The sequence below is a fragment of the Aplidium turbinatum genome, chromosome 2 (assembly GCF_918807975.1).
Source record: "Aplidium turbinatum chromosome 2, kaAplTurb1.1, whole genome shotgun sequence".
NCBI lineage: Eukaryota > Metazoa > Chordata > Ascidiacea > Aplousobranchia > Polyclinidae > Aplidium > Aplidium turbinatum.
The window spans coordinates 39315417-39337275 of record NC_137473.1 but is presented as its reverse complement, the minus strand read 5'-3'; the positions used below and the strand labels follow the sequence as shown (position 1 = coordinate 39337275).

The 21859-nt window shown below is 37.0% G+C and overlaps 1 protein-coding gene across 1 annotated transcript; it reads left to right on the top strand.

The window, feature by feature from the left end:
• The first annotated feature begins 6401 nt into the window (after positions 1 to 6401).
• Positions 6402 to 18831, top strand: LOC145765262 (sodium/myo-inositol cotransporter 2-like). The gene is made up of 12 exons (XM_082577058.1): positions 6402 to 6596; positions 8607 to 8778; positions 10577 to 10696; positions 12223 to 12446; positions 12994 to 13102; positions 13961 to 14095; positions 14422 to 14572; positions 15252 to 15420; positions 15724 to 15842; positions 17079 to 17175; positions 17680 to 17887; positions 18452 to 18831. The coding sequence occupies exons 1-12, from the start codon at positions 6417 to 6419 to the stop codon at positions 18577 to 18579; spliced, it is 1812 nt and encodes a 603-aa protein (XP_082433184.1). The 5' UTR covers positions 6402 to 6416; the 3' UTR covers positions 18580 to 18831.
• Positions 18832 to 21859: the final 3028 nt, after the last annotated feature.

The window sequence follows — 21859 nt, the reverse complement described above, 5'->3', positions numbered from 1 at the left end:
GTGGATCCAAATGCCTGGCCAGTGGGGTCATATATTCTTGCAGAATTTACAATAGAGAAGGCTCCCAATCCTGTATTCGATGTGGCTCAAGTCGAGGAAACATCTAGTGAAGATGAAGAGGTGATGGTTAACTTTTTAAGGAAACTATGATAGTAAATTCAACAACAAATTTGTTCATCCGTACGTCCCTGACTCCCACCCTGTTTTTCCACTTGGTATTATTATATTTCTCCATTCTTCCAAAGTCATCTTCGAAAGGAACAACACTTCATACAGGGATATCTAAAGAAGGGGATACGAAGGCTTTTATTACGTCTGACAATAGAAGGGCTTTTGTTTATCGTAAATAATCTGTATTTATCATAAAATGGCAATTGGCACCGATAGTAGTTTAATAAATCTTGTTATGATAACTTGCATTGCGCTATTAGCATCAGGCCTGGATATTCACAGCATGCTCGTGGTTGCTTGTTAATTCAACTACCGATATACTTGCTTTACATCTAGCCTACTGCAAAGTCTTTGTTATAAAAACAGCTTACTGGTAACTTTTCAACTGTCTTTGTAAACAAGTATTCTTATGCTCTACGTAACATTTGCAAACTGTCTTCTATAGCTCATTGTATCAGCTGCATTACAAAACTTTCTATGATTTAAAAAAGAACCACATGTTTCAAGCACTACAAACTACCGCCCTGGTAGTGTCGTGAGAATAAGGCAATCGCTGCGAGCCTTCATATCCCCTTCTCTAGATATCCCTGACTTCATACCAAGGACAGCATAATATTTGCCGTCAAGTTTGGAGATCTTGATATTCGCTAATGATCAATGATAATTTTTCACAAACATGCTTGAAACATTGCATTTCTATAGTGTGCTGACTGTTAACATCATTTGAGTTTGTTACTATTGTAATAAAACTAAAAGACAAGCTTCAACAGCAAAATTTGTGTGGATTTTTTTACTGCCCATTTTACCCCAAGGTGTCCCATTCTCCTAACACTGTGTCCTAGTTCTTCTGCACGTGTCCCATATATACCCATTTGACTCACTACTTTTAAATTCAAACCATTCATTTTTCTTTAAACCTATGATTTCATGCAATCCAAGATTGATAAAGGGCATCAAACTCCACAAAATACAAGCGCTAGGCTACTAATAAAATCTCGGGAAGCAAAAAATCGTAATTTGCGTTTTTCTGAACCCTTAAAAATTTGTCCCACTTATCTCCATCAGTCTCCCCTAAACGTAACTAAAAATATCTTTGCAATCACAGATGCTTGGGCTGTTTCTAGCTACTGAATAAAAATCCATGGATAAACACTCGACAAGTCTTGAAAGACACATGAAAGTGTGGGCACTTTCCTTCAGAAGTAGCCCAGGTAGCAATAGTTGGCGTGCAGCTGGCGTCATCAGGGCGGCGAGCGCTCACATTGGCGACATCGAAAATCGTTAGCGGTAGGCCAGCGCCTGGATGGCGAATATCGTCATGACTTTTTTTTCTTCAAAGTTCATCGTTTTCTGCTGGCTTCGCGCGGTCGACTTTCGTGCGAGAGACGCGCTTTCGATTTTTGCTCGTTTTCCGCTGACAACGCGCTGTCGAGTTTCTTACGAAAGGCCGCGCTTCATTCCGTTTTAGTTGCGCTTGATTGAAGTCACGTGCCATTTCAAACACGCGATTGATTTGATTCAGTTGAAGCCTGTTTGCTCAGTTATTGGGTAGACTGCTGTGTAATAAAGCTTAGGGTTAGGGACCTCGTTAGTTAGTCGTTAGGATTACTGCGATATGCAATTGTGTTGCTAACAAATTCACTAAGTGGTTGATTTGATGGTGTCTGGTATTCAGTATTCTAGTCACTTGCGGTAAACCACTAAATAATGTTACACGTAATTTATGTGAACATGTTTTATTGCATTTAAGATGTAACTACCAATGAACTTAAGGCAAAAGTAGATAAGGAAATAGCTACAAAACAAATTAGGCTATCGTGCTTTTTCAGCAGGTTTTTAGGCACATTGATAGAGATTTCGGTAATGCAATTACTTTAGTGCTACAATGCAATAAAAACCTAAGTCTGAAGTTAGTCTGTGGTACAGGTATATACTGGTTGCTGTATAGATTGTGTATTACTAATTTAATTTTTGTATATATTATATTACAAAATTAAGATCGGAACAAACCATGAGGAATTATTTGTTTTACATGTGCTTTGTTCACAGGTTTATTCTTAACTAACTGTAGTTTTGTTCATAGCCTATTATTGATACAAGGTTTTCTTGGACGAGAGATACAGAAATGGAACAATATCATATAATAGAGTTTGATGGAGAAAATGGCGCTATGGCAATTATCCATAATAGTTGGATCTGATTCTGAAACCTGGTGACCGCCATTCAACCAGACAAACGCAGCAAAGAATGGCATTCAACCTATTCCTGGAAAATCGACGATGTTTCTAAGAAGATATAGCTGCGGTTAGTTTTGAAGTGTTGTGTTGATTTGTGTTCACAGTGCTTCTAAAACTAGAGATACACACGAAAGCACCAGAAATAGTAGTCTACTACTCTACTGGTTTATTATTATGATGTAAAAAATGGCAAAACCTTTTTTGATGCCAACATGATGCAGTATATATTGTTAGCCTAGCCTATGCTTTTCAGGAAAGGATCAACCCAAATTGTTGACTAGGGCAGGCCTCAAAACTCGTGTTTTTTTCCGGCAGCCATCGTGGCCTACCGAAAGCTCCTTCTCGGCGGCCAAATCTGCGTGCTTGGAGGCCAAAGTAACGATAGCACAAGCAAATAAAATTAAACTTGCAACAATGTTAAAATGATAACTTAGCGTTGTTGAACTCTGGGCGACGTCCTGCAATAGAATCGTTGCACCACGCGATAACTGCTTTATCGGGATTGTAATCCGGTATTGCGGGACCATCTAACGACACTAAATTGTTTCAACTGCTCGCAGCTCAGTAAATTGTTTCAACTGCATACCGCCTTTCATAAAATCTGACCATTTATTCCGTTATGATGTCACCATTGAGGGTTTGAAGTCACTAACCCACAGCGGGAACATTTCTGAACTATGAAGACACGTGTTTTCCCCTCGGATGTCAACTAACCTAGTTTTCCTTTTTAACAACGATTCAATGTCTGACAACATTGAATCGATATAAAAACGACAATATTGCCAGCCAATGTAAATTAGCACTTCGGATTAACACTTTGCAAGCAAGACCTACAGCGCTGGTAATCGCAGCTGGATATATTCCATACAACAGCAAATGTTCCCGCTCAATACACAGTGGTGATTATGACGCGCTGACCTAATTCTGCGTCATTCTTACTACATATTTTCGACATTTAATCCACAATCATAAGATGTGCTATCTAATAATGAGTTAGTAGTGTAATTAAGTTGTTGTTGTGAGCGAAATTGTTTTCACAGAGAGCTCATTTTGTATTATTACAGATGTGATTCGAAGGCAAGCCAAGGCGACGGACAAAGATATCGAATCTGCAGTGAAGCGGTATTTGAAGGCGGCTGGTGACAGATAGCAAAGCCAGATAGCACAAAAAACTCATTAATCTGAATTTCTCTGCTAGCTTCGTATTAACCTTTATTACATCAGAGAATACAATGGAAGCAATGGTAGTGTTCTTGATGTTGCTGTGTATTTTCTTCCAGTGCTGTGATTTTGACGTATTGCAATACCTACAATATATGCTTATAGTTATGATACTGTAGTACGTAGTACACAATTGGTTTCTAACCGGGAGTAAATTTTACTTACCCCTACCCTAGGCCTAGGGTAAATCTTGCAAGCAAACATTTTAATCAAACTCATTATACTTTCGAAAACCAAGAAAGTTTTTTTTAATAGAATTTTTTGCTTAAAAATTATTGTTTCGCGAAAACTGTCAAAATTCACTTAACAGCTGCTGGGCTTTTACAAATAATCTCATGTTTATAGTCTTTAGCTTTGCTCTCCCATGGCTTGGACTTGTAAATTGTTTTGTTATTTGTATTACAAATGATCAGAAAAACCGCCATTCATTAATTACTGATACATTTTTTAGCATTGTGTTACGAAAATGGAGCTGTGGTAAGTCAGTGTATTAAAAATCTTCATTGTTTTCGTTGTTTTACATTTTTGAATTGCGTCTCGCTTTAACCACAAAAAGACAATTAATACACAAAATGTTTTAAAAAGTTTTAGTGTTTTGTTTTGATAATTTCGCAAAACAACAGCTGCTGCTGGTGGCCGAAAAAAAGGAGGCTTCAGCAGGGCGACATTCGTCAGTCCAGCGACAGTGCGCGCAGCCGGAAAAACGTGCCAGTAAGTTTAGCGAAATTCGTAGGTGTACAGACAGCGCGCCGTTAACTAACTTGAGCGACTTTCGCCATCGAGGCGCTTACGCACAGCCGACTTTATTGTCGAATTTCGCCAGCGTTACGCCGGTTATGCGATGAGCAGATCGGTGGCGGCTGGCTGGCGATTATCGCTGGCGCGTCGCCAATAACTTCGCTAGCGTGGAGCTGGCTAGACGCCAATCTTTGCTACTTGGGAGCCTACTTTTTTGTAAACAAAGTGTTTTCGGCTATGAGCACTGCAGCGTACAAACAATGTGGTCTCGTTTCAAAAGTTTGGACTTTTTTAGGATGAATTGTGAGTATAAACAAACATAACTCAGCAACAACACTACATTTAACATTATAAAACAAAAAACAAAAGCGAACGTTTTCGGCTAGTCATACAGCCCTTTTCAAGCCTATAAGAAAAAATACATATTAAAAGAAATGTTAAAGAATCATATAGTATCACAGCAAAAATATGGTCAAATCTAAACATTTAAGAAACTGTCACGAGAGACAGTTTCTTAAATGTTTAGATTTGACCATATTTTTGCTGTGATACTATATGATTCTTTAGCATTTCTTTTAATATGTATTTTTTCTTATAGGCTTGAAAAGGGCTGTATGACTAGCCGAAAACGTTCGCTTTTGTTTTTTGTTTTATAATGTTAAATGTAGTGTTGCTGCTGAGTTATGTTTGTTTATGGTTCAAAAGAGCTACCTCTCTACCCAAATTGAATTGTGAGTAGGCTAACTATCAATGGCCACCATTTTTTACAAGCTTTTTTTTTCCAAAATCGATGAAAAAAACAAAAGATGTAGGCTACCACGTGATCAAAATTTTGACAAGTGTTGAAAGTTACCCTTGCGTACAAAGTAACCCCAATTTGTGGAACCAACACCAGTAGGCCTACCGGTAGCCTACTTGTCCACGCTTTACTTGGATTATTTATTATTACTTCAACATGTATTTGTACCAAATCCAGACTCATGTCTAACAGTTGATTGTGTTGGTTACGTTAATAGAATGGCAAAGGAAGTCCATTCTAATTAATCTGCAAGCTAATAATCAATGTCCTAAGTAATGTTTTTTTTTTATATGTCAGGCAGACAATCTTGCCATTCAGTCATGTAAATTACTTCACCAATGTAGGATATTCTATGAAATATCACTTGTAGAATTTTAGAAATTTATCTTCTTTACACGTGGTCAACGCAAACATCTTGATCTTGTTAGTAATTGTTGCAACTTAAATAGTTATATATTAACTAACTCATACAGGACTAAAGATTAATCGGCAAGCTGCAAGAATATGCGTGACCATATTGCAAGACACAAGGCATTTAGGAAAGTGTTGCAGACTAAAAAAATTAATAAATAAAGTAAAATTAAATCATGTTTGTTTTTCTGTCACATAAAGTGATGCAAGTCAACGACAAAGTATTTTAGGCCTACGCATCTGCAATTAACCATTCTGTAGACTCAGGTCAAAAATAATTGCTAGTTCCAAACTAGGCAAGCTTGCCATAGGCCTACACAGTAGTTTAATCAACTCTCTCCAATGGCAAGTTCCTGTTGCTTCTAATAGGTTTGTTATAGGCCTCCGCAATAAAAATGACAACCACCTCAGCACAAAGTACAAATTCTGAACTTCAGGAGTCTAGTTTGGGCGGGATTGATATAGCAGTTGTTGTTGTGTATGTCCTGGCCACATTGGGAGTAGGAATATGGGTGAGAATGCTTCGAACTTAATCAGATCTAACCTTGCTTTGTTCGAATATATATTTCTAATAAAAAATTGATTATGTTGACGACGTTTGGCTAATAATTTTCTTTACTGTTTTATGACACGAACGATTCAAAGAAACAAGTAGGCTACATTTCGTTTGCTGAAACTTTATGTAGGCTAGTCTTAGGTCGTTTCTGAGAGATGTTCATTGTTGATCTTTTAACGCATCAAAACTTGACTTTCTGTTGCTTGATCTTGTTACGTATTCATAGGCTTCGAGAAAAGGCGCTCGGGATAGTTTGAAAGGTTACTTCCTGGCGAGTCGGGATATGCCTTGGCTTCCAGTTGGGGCATCAGTCTTTGTATCTAACATTGGGGCGGCACACTTTGTCGGGCTTGCAGGAACCGGGGCCGTTTCAGGAATCGCTGTGGGATCTTTCGAGTGGTTTGCAATTTTTCTTATCCTACAAATGGGCTGGTTGTTTGTGCCTATTTACTTATCGAGTCAGGTAAAAATGGTTCGAATGGCTATACTGTAAGGGAAGGTTTGGTTAGTAGTTGAGCCGGGTAACGGTTGATCCATCCGGTTTTATCGCAACGTTGTGCATGATTAGCCAACCGTTTCATAACGAAAATATGGAAAAACTTGAAGTCCATTAGCACATGTAGTATTAGGGATTTTCTACAAGCAGAAAAATTGTGAAGCAGTTAAATGTAAAATGGTACGTAAAAGTAGTTTTGAGAAAAATAAGAAATGTGCTATTTTTTCCTACGATGTTTCATCGTTGTCTTAATGGAAATACTGGGATAGGTGAGGGTAACTTACTCTTTGTTTTAGTAGTTCTCGTTACTTGATTAGCCAGTTGGTTCTTCGCAATTTTTCATGAATTTTGAAAATGGCGGCGATGTTAACAGTTGAGCCACTTGCAATGTTCACGGTTGAGCCATGCCTTTATCATAAGGAATGTAGTTTATGAGCCGATGGTCCTTTGGCGCAGGGGTTTTATGTTGTCGGATAGTGTTCGCTAAGCACTACCGATGTGCGACTCCTAGCTCAGAAGGGGCGATGTTCTAACCTTATCTCTTCTAGAGTGCACTGCCTATTAATACCACACAAAAGTAAGCATTGTAGAAGTAGTATAATAATTCAAAGTAAACAAGGTAGACAGAGTAAACACAATAACCTTAATTAACAATGGTAAGCTAATACACATTAAGGTCACCAGGGTAGACCAGGTTACGTACACAGTATTATTACTTAACAACAGAATCAATGTCCGAATCAGTAGTCCAGGTTAAACCTTGTAGCCATGTTCCGATTTCCGAATATCATTTCTTTATTGTCTTTGTTTGTGTATCGTTTTCCTTCACGTCCGGCCGCTGAGTTGTCGTTGTCAAAGTGTCTTGCTCATATTCTTCCGCGAGCCACGTTCCAGCCTTGGCGACCTCTAGCGGACAGAACTCTTCAGACAGTATTGTAAAGGGACACGCCACAGTCCTTACGTACTGCCCTAATTTTGTTGTACCGTACTGTAATTGATGCGTAGAACTAGTGTCCTAGCCGGGGGCGGTCCACTGCCCCCCTTAAACTTCCATAAGAGTAGTTTTTTCTGTAATGCGCCAGTTTGAAGGTAATTTTTTTAGCACCTCCCCTTATATTTTTCTCGATAGCAACGCCACTGGTTGCTAATGTTCGTTTTCTTCACAAACCTCGCGAAATCGTTTCAGAAAGGTAAAAGCACCTTCGTGCAAAGTTTCCTATTCAATGATTCTCAGTGTTTTCAGAAATATAAATTTCTGTTCGTTCAGTGTTCACTGTTCTTTCATTTTAAGACACTAGACACAATACACAGTTTAAACTTTTTTTGATTGTTTATTTGCAAGATGTTCAAGAGAAGAGTTTATTGTGTTTGATGCAGATTGAGCTCTGTTTTGGGATATCTTTTGGAAGTGAAATAAGTGTGGATCAACCGTGAACAAGGGGTGGCTCAACCGTGAAATTTAGGGTATCATTTGAGCCGGCTAAATTTCAATTTTAAAATGCCGATAAATGATATTAATCGGGGTCAGTCGCAAACACAAACATGTTCACAAGAACCGCATAAGACTGAAATTTATGATGATGGGATGGATTTTTGGTAAAGTTTGTCGTTAAATTTTTATTGCAGAAAAATCGATTTCTGGCTCAGCTAACTAGACCTTCCCCTACCTAACTATCTAACTTCTTATACTGATGCAGCCTTTGTTAATCAGTTTTTAACTAAAACCTATTTTCTTCTCTGAGCAAAAATCTCAGTTACGTTTCAAAATTTAAATTGTTTTGTCCAAAACAGGAAAGCAAAGTGATGTTTTTGTCTTTCCTTTAAACTGAAAAAAAAGCTTTTCATTGTATTTTTTAGATTTTTTTTTGAGCAACATCAGATTGTAAAATAATAAATTAGGGTTTGAGCCATATTGTTGTGTTACATTATTATATATATTTAGGTGATGCCTAAACTCTTTTCGTTGTTGTGTTTCAGGTGTTCACTATGCCAGAGTACATCTACAAACGATATGGAGGGATCCGCTTGAGAGTTACTTTATCAGTGTTATCACTTCTCATTTACGTTCTTACCAAAATAGCAGTGGATTTATACGCGGGAGCATTATTTATACAACAAGCGTTTAGAATCAATCTCTATGTTGCAATCAGTAAGTGCTGTCTTTAACATTAAAGACTTATTTAATATTTACTTAGTTTGATCGAAAAACTTTGGTAGTAGGACAACAGGTTGCAACAATAAATTTTGTAACTCGGTGCTTCCAAACTGTAGCCTACAGTCAGTGATGGGCATTATCGGCGATAATTTACCGGCGATAATTATCGGCGATAAATTTTTATCGCTTATCGTTATCGCTCAATTATTTTTTGAGTTATCGTTTATCGTTATCGCCAAAGGCAATATTTGATTATCACCGATAATCGCCGATAAATTTTATTTCGGATGAACACACAAGTAAAAAGACCATGAAAAGTAATATTTTTACTAGTTAATGAAAGTAAAATTGAAACCAGTTCTTCTTCAGTGCCTGAAGTGTGTGTGCACAGGTCGTTGTCAGGGGAGGGGGCACGCCCCCCTGCAGCGACGGCCCTGACAACACAATAATTTTTAGAGTTGCAAATTGGGAAATGTCTTGTTCATGTCTTGTCGTGTCATTATTGTCATCAAGCACTTTATTGAAGTAAAAATTCAAAATATATGAAGATGAAAATTAGCAAAGTAACACAACATCACTGAAACAAGTCATTGCGGAATATGATATTGCTTGAAGCATTTGACATGCAGACCGACATCACATTTTTTGCATCTTGTAGAAGTTTTTGCATGACAATAGACGCATCGAGTTGCGTGGTAAAATTATGCTAAATACAATATAACCTTTCTTATTTATCTATGCGACATAGCCTACCTCAATCAAATATTTTTATTCCCACTACTACAGTGCCTATATTGTAATTCTTATCTCAACAACTCAGCGTTCTGCCATTGCTTTAATGATAGTGTTCACAAAGAAAACAAAAAAAATTATCTGAAATTATTAGTAAATTATGATAATTATGTTATTGTTCTAAAACAAACACGACTAATTTGACAAGCTTGATGGATCAGTTCTTTAAGCAGAAAGCAAAATACAAAGTTTGGAGTTTTTTTTTATGGTATTTTCATTTGATTTAATTATTTTGCCTACTGCACGCAACCAGCAATGTAACTCAATTGATAAAAGCATCCAACTGGCATCTGAAGGTATAATTATAAGCACGGTGGTTACCTCAGTGGTTTGATTTTGGATCAAGAGGTTGAAGATTCGATACCCACTGCCGCTGTTGCGATTCTATTCATGCATAACTTACAAAAAGTTTTGTCCCTTTAGGCCTACAGTATATTATGTTCGACTTTTCGTCATGTTGATGAAAACAGTTCGTGCTGCATGGGATGGGGCAGCGCTAATTGAGAAAATTTTTTTTATCGTTATCGGACATTATCGGCGATAATGTATCGTTTATCGTTATCGCTTAACTTGTATTTGATTTATCGTTTATCGTTATCGCTTTAGGCATTTTTCGTTTATCGATTATCGTTATCGCTTAACTGAAAAATGAGTTATCGCGCCCAACACTGCCTACAGTAGGCTATATTTTCTAAACTCACCTACCTGGGTTCACTCTACTGATGCAGCCTACTTTGTGGGAAACATATAGGCCGTATACGTAAAAGTGCATTGATGCATCATAGTGAAAACACGAACACACTTCATGTCTTCATGCACCACTTGTGAAAGCTTTTTTAGTCCCAGAAAAAAGATTCCCACGATTAATCAACCAAGCACAATGTGATTTCCTTTATCTTTTTTTTAATGAGGAGCCAACAAACCATACGGTAGGCCCATTTCTTTCCTTTAATATTCTACTTGTTGCATTTTTGTTTACAAACACGAAAATTACTTTCAGTTTCTTTGCTTGTTATTACTGGAATCTACACCATTCTCGGAGGATTGAAAGCTGTGATCTACACAGACACAATGCAATCAATCGTTTTAGTGGTTGGTGGCTTGATGCTCACGATAATAGGTAATGTTTTTGAAACCTTTTTTAATTTCATTTGTCACCTTAAGCCTTGTGTAGAGATGTTATTTAGTTTTCGTATAAACCTATAAAGCCAAATCAGTAATTACAATTCAAAATTACAGCGTTTAAAAAACTTCACATTATTGTAATTCAAATTCAAAAACAAATCTCACGTTTTCGGTACCGGTACCCATATAACATTTGTTTTAAAATAGATCTAAACATATTTTTTTGACAGGCCACATGTGGGTAATCACAAAGATTAAATTCCTAAAAATAATCAATTCAACGTCAAAATAAAACAAGAGCTATACCGCTGTTGTACCTTTCATGTAAGAAACAGATCATGAGTTGTGTATCAGAGGTGTACAGGAAGTCTGAGTTTGAAGAATTTAGGAACCGAAGTTTCGGGTCTCGGTTTGAGTCGGAATGGAGTTATAGTATGAACTTCTTGAAAAAAAACAGAAGTCGCGGGGTCTGTTTTTTTGTCATTCGGTGTTTTTAACGTATTACTATTTACGTTGAACTCTGCGTTGTTGTTATTTTGTGTACTTCTATGATTTTCTATTCTTAACAGAACTTTTTTGATTTAAAAATATGTCTTCCTTTCATAACATTGGATAGGGAAGGTACAGTAAAAGTGTAGTGGCGTAGCAAGGAATTTACAAAGGGGGGGGGGGGTTTGATGGCCGGCGGGCTTCGCCAGCCGGCGTGTTTGCCTAAGACGATATACAACGGCGGGGAGTCTGGGGGGCCTCCCCCAAAAAAATCTGAAAAATTACTTTGAGTTTGGTGCATTCTGAGAGCATTTTCAACAAAAATGTGGGCATGAATATTCCTGTAAAATGGTGCTGTCCGGTGGCATAGCAAAAGGATGAGATCATGTTTTCTTTGGCATTTTTCGGAAATAAAGCTAAGTCTCTATGTTTTCTTGTTGCTAGTTCCAGGCTGAGATTTTTGAATGTTTGGTATAGGCAAAACTCGCTCTTTTAATGCAGTTTTGTTTAAAATTAGGCAAACTCTGTTTTAGAGACATAAAGAGACTGAAAGCATAATTCTCAATATCGTGACGTCACCCGCGTGCTAAACGGGGGGAGGGGGGGGGGCGAAAAACCCCCCTTGGCTACGCCACTGTGTTATAGTATAAAAACCTGGATGTTGGTTTAAGTTTAGAGTCGGACTGGAGTTTGGAGTCACAGACTTATAGTCGGAGTGAAGAGGGAGTCCAGAAAACCTGACTTCGTATACATCTCTGCCATGTATGATAACTAACTCGAGAAAAACAACTCATCATCATCATCGGCCATGCCTGAATAAGGCGTCGGCTGCCGTGAGTCTCCAGCACAACGATTGATTCTCCATAATTCTTGTTAACAACTAGCAATCAGAAAACACACAAGTAAATCGTGCATTTTTTATCTGCTGCGCTTCGATTTCAAACAGTTCATCTGTGTTGCCTCGAAAATCATGCCTTACTTTATTCCGCATTCAAGTTAAGTGATTTGTTTGCTTTGTTTTTCTGTTTTTAGCTTTTAATAAGATTGGCGGTTATAACAACTTAAAACCTTTGTACATGGATGCTATTCCCCAAACAACAAAGGATATTCTTGAAAGTGGCAACGTCACGTCGTGTGGAGTCCCGGGAGAAGATTCTTTTCATTTGTTCCGAGACCCTATATACTCAGATCATCCTTGGACTGGGATGCTGATAGGAATCTATTTAATCGGGACTTACTATTTCTGCACTGACCAGGTTAGTGGGCCACATTGACAATTGACATCGTAGTAATGTTTTTGTTATAGAACAAAACAAACGCTGTAAGTAGGCCAGAATTCAAGTCGACTCTTGCTTTTGAGAGGATAACTTTTAATATAAAAGCAGAAGTTTGATCGCTGGATTCAACAATTGCTATAGGCTATCAAATGTATTGATATGTACTTTTAGGTGAATAACTTTATAAGTTGGGTAGTTTGAAAGTTAACACCAAGCAATATCTTACGTTCGCAGTCTACGATTAGACTATAGATAAAGTCATCATCATTATGTTCCTTCCTCGTATTGAGGTTAGATACAACGCACCATTGCTCACGATCATGAGCTTTTCGTACTGCACTTTCATAAATTAATTTTGTCCATTTAGAAATGTTTGTTGTCCAAATTATTCTTGGTCTGCCTTTATTTCTTTTACCATTTATATTCCCTTCTAATAATGATCTTTGAGAGGAATTTTTCCTCATTGCGCGTCCGAAGTATTGGAATTATTTTATTTTTACCATACAATTTTTTTTAAACTGTTTAGGTTATAATTCAAAGATTGTTGGCTGCAAAGACTTTGCAACATGCCAAGGCTGGTTGTGTTCTAGCGGGTTTCTTGAAAATACTTCCAATGTACATGATGGTCATGATCGGTAAGATGAATTGTCTTGTTTCGTTACGCCCAGCAACCAACCATTCTAGAAGAAATTTATAAGTTTGTAAAAGAGTTGAAGTTATATCTTTTAGAGTTTAGACTTGTTTTAATTTTACGCTGATTTTCTGTAGTGACAACATAAGTTTTAAGCCTTTAAAAATTTAAAGAAAAAAAAACTTTTTTTTTTAAATTGTAAGATAGTCTGCAAAGCATCATTTCCGATGAAAAATGCGCCTACGTAGGCCTATAGTTTAAGATGGTGGCATTGCCAGACAAAAAACATTAATTTTAGATGAGAAGGCAAAGCACCAAGAAAGTTTGTATTAATTATTACAGGGGTTCCCAACCTTTTTTGCACCGTGGCCCCCTTTGAAAAATTTGAAAAATCAATGCCCCCTATTTTTTCAACAGTTTGAAAAAATTAAGAAACGTAAGTTTAATTAAAAAAACTTGTTTATACAGTAACCGGTAACATGAAGCATTTCATGAAGATTTGGGAAAAATGTACTAAGCGTTTTCATTAAATTTTTATTTATTTCTTTTGTTATATAGTGTTGGAGTGGACTTAGAGATGATAAATCAAAAAAATTATTATTTTTCAAATTTTTCCATATGGCCCCTTTGAAAAAGGCTAATGGCCCACTGGGGAGTCATGATTCCCAGGTTGGGAACTCCTGAATTATTAAAAGCATTATCATTCTAGAAATTAAAACATTTTGAAGAGTACGATTAATGCTCCCCAGCCCTTCTTCACACGCAACTAGGCTACATGTTGATAGTTTAATAGCAAATGCATGGTTAAAGCCTTCTTTCAGCATAATGCTGAAAATGTTAATTTCACTTTTTATTGTGACAGGAATGGTGAGTAGAATTTTATTTCCTAACGAAGTGGCATGCGCAGATAAGCACGAGTGCAAAAGAATTTGCGGAAACCCTCAAGGATGTTCCAACATTGCGTACCCAAAGCTTGTTTTGGAACTCTTACCAGACGGTAAAAATGGTAGAATCAAAAGTCTGGTGCTCAAGTTCCCTGTTAGATATTGGAAAACCGTCATGATATATTATATTATACTAACACCCTACAAACTTTCTGTTTTATTCTTTTTACTCATGCAATAGCCTTTTGTAATCGTATAGGCTACCTCTGATTTTACCGTCCAATATGGAACACTTTAAACTTCAGCAGCTACATTCAGCTTACACAAAAGCTAAATCAATTCTATGCAACCGTTTTATTGTTTTAAATCTTAGCTACAGCCTTTAATTGTTCCGTTCAAACGTAGTCTAACATGCAGTAAAGATCGTAATTGAAATCAGGTCTTCGAGGTATAATGGTGGCAGCTGTTCTTTCTGCAATGATGAGTTCGTTGACATCCATCTTCAATAGCACTAGCACAATATTCACCATTGACGTGTGGAAACGCATCCGCAAGACAGCAACAGAAAAGGAGATGTTGTTAGTTGGCATGTGAGTCAATTAACTGATAAAAGCTTGTGTCGTTATGATGTTATATGTGGCTACAGTGTAGGCTATAGTAGCCTACATAAAGCTGGCATGAAAAAGAAACAGGTCTACTCCAAAGATCAGATTTTTTATTGATTTCTTAAAACAATGGGCAGTAGTTTTTTTTGTTTTTTTTACACTATCACTAATGTTGTCAGTATAGGCTATTTATGGTACCAACATGGAAAGAGGTTACAAACCACTGGTTTGGATTAGAAGATACTTTTTAATAAATCATCATGCATCCTGAAGAAATAAATTCGAATTTAGAAAGCATATTTTTTTTATGTCAGTGATAAGTAGATTTTCAAAGCGGTTACGCCATTCCATTTCTAAACAAACTGATGGACGTTTGAGGTTACTGTTAGTTGCCAATTCAATATTGTCATTTCAGCTATTTTTTTGCCTGATCAATTAATCGAAGCAGGATTGCATGATTGGAAGTCTATCTACTGCGCCATCTCATCCCGAACCTATGTTATACAGCCTATACTGTCCTATAACTTCTTCAAATAAATAAGTTAAGCTAATTATCTACTTGAAGAAGTAGTTTACCCTACGACATTTCCAAGAATATTATGTTTTGGCTTTAGGAGTACTTAAAGATGCTACAGCATATTATAATTGCTTGCATGTATCACAGGATTACTATCTGCGTATTGATTGTGATCAGCATAGCATGGGTTCCGGTGTTGTTATCATCAGCTGGAGGCCAATTGTTCATATACATCAACATGGTCTTGGCTCCATTGGGATCAGCCGTCACAGCTTTATTTTTGTTTGGAATTCTTTGGCCAAGAGTCAATGAAACGGTTTGAACTAAGTTGCAAAATCTTAATTAAATCGTATAAACAGAGATGTTGTATACTTTTTTTCCATTATGTATAACAATACAGCTTTTTCACATGTAAACTCCAGAATTGTAGATGTGTAGTCTTTTCAGAACAATTCCGATAATGATGAAATATTGACGATCGAGAGAAGCAGGCCCTCATGTGCAGTGTGCACGTTTGACACTCATATACACTTTTAAGTTAAAACAGAGAGATTTAAACCATTTTTTTAACCGCTCTAGATTCTTTACAAAACATTTTAAATCTATAATTTATTTTCAGGGAGCTTTTTGGGGATTAATTGGAGGGCTTGTGGCTGGTGTCGTAAGGTTGGTGTTTGACTTTACCTACCCTGCTCCAGACTGCGACCAAGCGGACAATCGTCCTTGGATCGTAGCGAAGTAAATTTTTATTGCCTTATTTTTTTGAACACCTTTTACTGGTATTGTAAATTTAAACTTGTGTTTGCTTCCGCGTAGTCAAAGCGTAAATTAATTTCTGTACCGTAGGGTATAAAGATCTTACTTTTATTTATTCTAATAGTTTAGTGGTTGATAAAATCATGTGTAGCCTACTCAATTGAATGTTTTATAGCTGAAATACATATCAGAACTATCTGCCTGAACTATCTGACCGTTCTCTAAAATGCAGTGGTTCGACTCTTGACAAGAGATCACGCTTTTAAGCTGGCCATGTAAAATACGCTTGAATATAAGCGTAAAGTTTGGTCTGACATTGCATTGCACTTGCTTGCATTTACGTGGCTCAAATTTCTTCAGTCACTGTATTTTCATATTCATTTTTATGCAATTTTTCTTTCTTTGCCTTGGTCTTTTCAACCCTGTTAGGGAACGTTCAAATATTACGTAACGCTTTTTTCCGAATTTTTGACCCCCCCCTCCCCCATGTAACGCCAACGTAACGCTTTTTTCAATCCCCCCCTCCCCAATGTAACGCTTTTTCAGTACGAATTCAGCACAAAAAACTACCATTCCGTACTCGAAAGCGTTACGTAACGTTTTGCTTAAACCCCCTCCCCCCCAATGTGACGCTAACGTAACGCTTTGCATAAACCCCCCTCCCCCTCGAAGGCGTTACGTAATATTTAAACGTTCCCTTAGTCACCTTTTCTTCTCCACTTTATTTAGGCTTTTTTAAATTCTAACTGACTGGAGTGCACTAAAAAACAAAAAATAAACAAATTTTGTATGCTGCATAGCGCATAATTCAATTTACGTAAAAACATTTTGTATCATATATGATACGTTGTGAATATATGGATGCGAAAATGGCAACATCGAAAAAGAGCTATAGACTTTGAAAACTGTATCATGTATGACCAAGGAAAATGAAAAAGAGTTTTAAATCCTAGTATTAAAAACTCAAACATATCCGTAGGCTACTACTTTAATCTCAGATGAACTGCCGACTCAAAGAGCAATACGTTACCATGCAGCACATGTAATGGGATTTAGCCTATAAGCTAGACTAAACTACAAAGTCCACAAATTTACTATTTGCTCATCTGATTGGTAATGTAAAGACGCAATTATGAAAATTAGTATTTTTGGTAATTATTTATTTACATTGGCAACGTTTACAGACTTTGTTAACATGATATTTTTACTCTATTTCAGAGTTCATTACTTACATTATTCTCCAATCGTATTTTCATTCGCTGCTGTGATAATGTTGATCATCAGCTACTGCACCAAACCTGTCCGTCTTGCAAAGGTAATAGAAACTTAAAATCTCATCCCTTTCCCAAAGAGTTTAGATTGTGGAAAGATATTTATATGTTTAGTAAAGGAAACAAACTTCTGCTAAGTAGCTTTCAGACAATACAGTATTTCTCACTTAGTTATACTGATTGTGGGCATAGGCTACTAATCGCTAATGCCAACTGTACAGTGTAGTTAGCTATTTCAAAATGTAGAAAAGCAAACTAAAAGCTAATTTAAAAACATGGCTGAAATTCATCAATGTTCTAGTGTGTGATTTTTTTGTACTTGATTACTCCATCTTGTCAAGTGGTTTACCGGTTAGCTTTCTTTTTATCTATTCACAGCTGGAAATTTGATGCCATGCCCCGTCATATTCAAACGTTAATGAAAAAGACTTTGAGATTACTTAAACACTGAATGTAAAACGAGATAAAGCCGAAAATATCTTGGAATGATATGAAAAGGAAATTCCAAAACAAGAGTAAGCCTAACTTAGTGAATACTTTTTCCTTAGCTGGAAAACACTACATGGTTTACCAGGACCAATACTTGTGAACACAACGTTAATAAGAAGAATAAGAGCGACAAAATTGTACTACACGAAACCTGTTCTGATCCTGAGGTAGATTCAAAGATGCAGACATTAGAAGAAAAAATTGATTTGAAAGAAATTGTTGATGTCTCTGAACAAAATGCGGACTGCACTTCAAAGGCCCTTGAAAGTAAGCTTTTATGTAATGAATGTGTTCTTTTCTCTATTCTAGATAATATATTGTGAAGTAAGCAACGAATCCAACGATCGTGCCGTTAAAAGCGAAACTCAATCTATTTAAAATGTTAAGATTAACGTATGTTACAAACATTCATCACTAAGCATAGACCAGCAACTTATGCTATAATCAAACTTAAATGAATCATTGCATTAAAGTTTATATTTTGAAGAGCTGCAGCCACCCGCTTTGAGATGTCAACTAAAAAAAAATTACATACTGAACATGCTCCACATTTTGTTTGACTTTAGTTTACGTTTAGTATATATAGCTCATTACCAGCGTCGCTGCAACGTTCACCTCCAGAGCTTATTTATGTTTTATCTTCTTTTTTCCGCTGTGGAGTAAAAGTAAATCTCTCAAACGACTGCATTAATGTTTTTTTTACTACAAGCATGAGATGCAATCACCTCCCATGTTAGCTTTTAAAAACAGCCTGCAAGCCTATAATATAAATTCAAAGTAGAATAAAACACCGAATTGGCTAATGTGTTAAAACTGTAGTTTATGTTACAGGAAAAGAAAAGTCAAGATGCTATAAAGGCAATGTCACATATCCCAATTTCTCATGGAACTTTGTGATAAACGCTTTTGCAATTACTCTTACTGTGACTGCCTCTTTCTTGATTGGCTACTATGCCTGATAATACTTTTTTACCAAACTATTACTCAAAAATCCAATACAAACGTTTTTTTGACTAGTCAATCAAGAAAGACAAGTCAACACGTTAAGATTATTTCTGGCTCTTTCATCGAATGACACGCAGGTTCACTTGCATAGATTACAGGGTTTCTAGACACCCTTGAACGTCAAGGGCTGCCCTTGAAGTTGCAGAGAAAATTAGTATCGTCCTTGAAAAACATTTCTATCCTTGAAATACAATTCATTAGCCTATCGTTGATGAGTATTTCGTGTATGCTAACTTCCGCAAAGAGTTATGCCATGTAGCCTACTGTTATCAGAATGCCCTTTATAACAACGTTTTGAATCGTCGCTTGCAAGTGCGACTGGTGGTGAGTATGAGCTCTAACAAAAACAAATGCTCAATGTTTTATATAACAATAGAAACGTTGGATGCCTATTGCTAAATAATTGTCAAAATGCTAAAAGTCATTAATTGGTTTACTACGTCAAAAACTTTCAAGTAACTTATAGTATATGGTAGTAGAAGTCGTAAGTTTAGAAAAATCAGAAGCTTAGTGATAGTGAAACAAAATACTCCGCACTCTGTTGATTGTTTAGGTTGGCAAAGTCGTTCTGAAACTTTAGAAGACGCACTAAGCCAGGACAAAGCTCTCAGCATGTCCTGAAGTGGCGACTGAAACTCAGCTAAACTAAAATTGTGGTAGCAGCATTCCATTTATAAAACCTGGAAGCTGACAGTGAGCTGAATGTTAGACCAACAGAAAACTATTATTGTTCTGCAGCCAGAGTACCTCAGGGCGGCATTAAACAGATTGCTCACAAACCGCCACCACTTGGTGTCATTGCGCAAGAAACTGTCATCTGACGCTGATGGGCTATGCAGGGGTCACCAACTGGCGGCCCGCGGGCCACATGCGGCCCGCCACGCTGTAATGTGTGGCTCGCAGAAGGTATCAGCGTACAAGTAGGCTATAACCAAAAACACTTTTCTTGAGGAGTTAAAGAGCATGAAAGCAAAAAATACTTTCCGAAACTTATTCCAATGCGATAGCCACACTGTCCTAGTGGTTGATTAAAACGTCTGTTTTCGAATTTCGAAAATGTCTGTGAGCATAGGGTTGCTTATTTTAAGTTTGTAAATGTCATGTAAACACTATTGTGCGTTTCACCGTTATTGTGTTTCATGAGCAGTGTTCCCTTTATGCAAGTTTTTGTTGGCAAAGTAGGTCGGTGTGCCAACTCAATTTGTAATAAATTGGCAAAATATTATATATAAATTTAAAGACTTTTTCTGGTTGTAGTACGAAAATATTTAGCTTAGTACTGCAAAATGCTGTTAATCAACCATTCTTGGCCATGCTGATAAGTACCGCAAGTGACAGTTGTCTATAATGTCTAATAATAATAATAATCAAAGAAAGATGGTTTTAGAGACTCTCACAAAAAGGATGAAAAATCAATTCATTGCTTTTTTAGAGGGAACACTGTTCATAAGTTACCGATAGAAACGTTTTTTCGGTGATTTCCACAAGTGTTTGTTTCATGGTGCCTGGTTTCGTTCTCCCTTTTATTGGAGCCTATTTTCGCTGATATGTTTGCAGGTCACTATTGTTGCCTGTATTGCGATGTGTCAAACATTTCCTTGTTTACTAAAACTGTAAATTGCAATATATCTTTTGTGAAGCGAAGTGACAACACCACTCTTGCGTGGCGATGAATATTCTGATGAAACCGGTCGCCTCGTTACAGGTGCGCAAAACAAGTGGTCTCGTTTATTAGGCATAGTTAAAGAAGTCGAAAGCGTTGTTAACGGAGCATGGCCTGGCAGTAGCGTAGTTCGACTAATTTTGTTGCTGCGGTATTCTAAGATAAATATTAACAAGATGTAACGCTGGATATTGGGTACGAAATGCGTTCTTTTCTAGCAAAAGAGTCAACCTACCTAAAATTTTATTAGTGCGGCCCGCCACAGCTCTCCTCAGTGCTAAACTGGTCCGCATGTAAAAAAGGTTGGTGACCCCTGGGCTATAGCATTTAGCAGGCTCCAACTGAAAAGCGCGAGCTTTCCAGGTTTCTGAACCACACTGTAGTGTTCTTCGCGAACAAAAATCTTGCCACATGTTCTTGATGCTATCTTAACAGTTTCATCATAATAAAGTGGGTGACGTCATCAATTACGTCATCAAGTACCAGCATGATGTTTATGTTTGGAAAGTACATCAATTCATTATCAAATAACTTAGAGATGAAGCATGTAGGATTATCAGTTTTATCGCTATTTGCAAATTACTGTTTAATGACGTCATTGATGACGTCATCATTTTCCGGAGTCAGTACACAATGAATTGGATTCTCCTAATTATATTGAATCTGTTGACGCATAAATCATCTTTTAAAAATAAGAATTAAGTAAGTTATGACGTTTTCAAATCTCGTGAAAACAACTCCCTAATTAAAAACAATGCATTTTCAAGCCTCGAAAAAAATCGCTTCAGGTACCTTTATAAATCGCGATTTTTAGAAATGAAGACGATGTCCGATCAAGCTCAAATTTTCAGGAATGTCGTTTTATGACTATTCGCAAGAAAGAAAGTTTGTAGCAATGAAATCGGAGAAAAATTCCAAATTTTGACCCACCCTACTACATATGCTCAAAATTTCCTGGCCTTAACTATGAAAAAAAGCAGATATATTTGATGGGCTTCAGATTTGAACGTTGCTCAAGGACCAGCACTTCGTGTACTACCATGGCCACCATCGAGACTCGAGCGTGGAATGCATTTGCTGATGTGGTTCATAACTTCATTGGGAATAGAAAGCTGACAATTACAGAGAGGTGGTTCAGGAGCTTCTCATCAGCTTGCACGAACTTGGGAGTAAGATGAACATTAAACTTCACTACTTGCACACTGCACAGTGCACAGCCGCCAGAGCGAATTTCCAGAGAACCTTGGCGGCGTAAATGAGGAGAAGGGCAAGCGTTTCCATCATAGCATCAAACTGATGTAAAAACGTTACCAAAGTCAATGGAACATGATGGCAGATTACTGCTGATGATAGATGTCTCTTATGCAGTTCATGAGAGATCAGTTACAAAAAGAAAATTTTTGGTATCTTAACGTGACTGCGTTTATTTGTACCAAGATATATGCTTTGGATTTTTACAGCACTATACAAATCGTTTTAAGGTAACAGTATTACTTTTTCTAGCATATTTTTAGTTTAAATCTGCAAATTCAATTCTGCCAGAAAGACACATAACTAAAAAAAATTCAGCT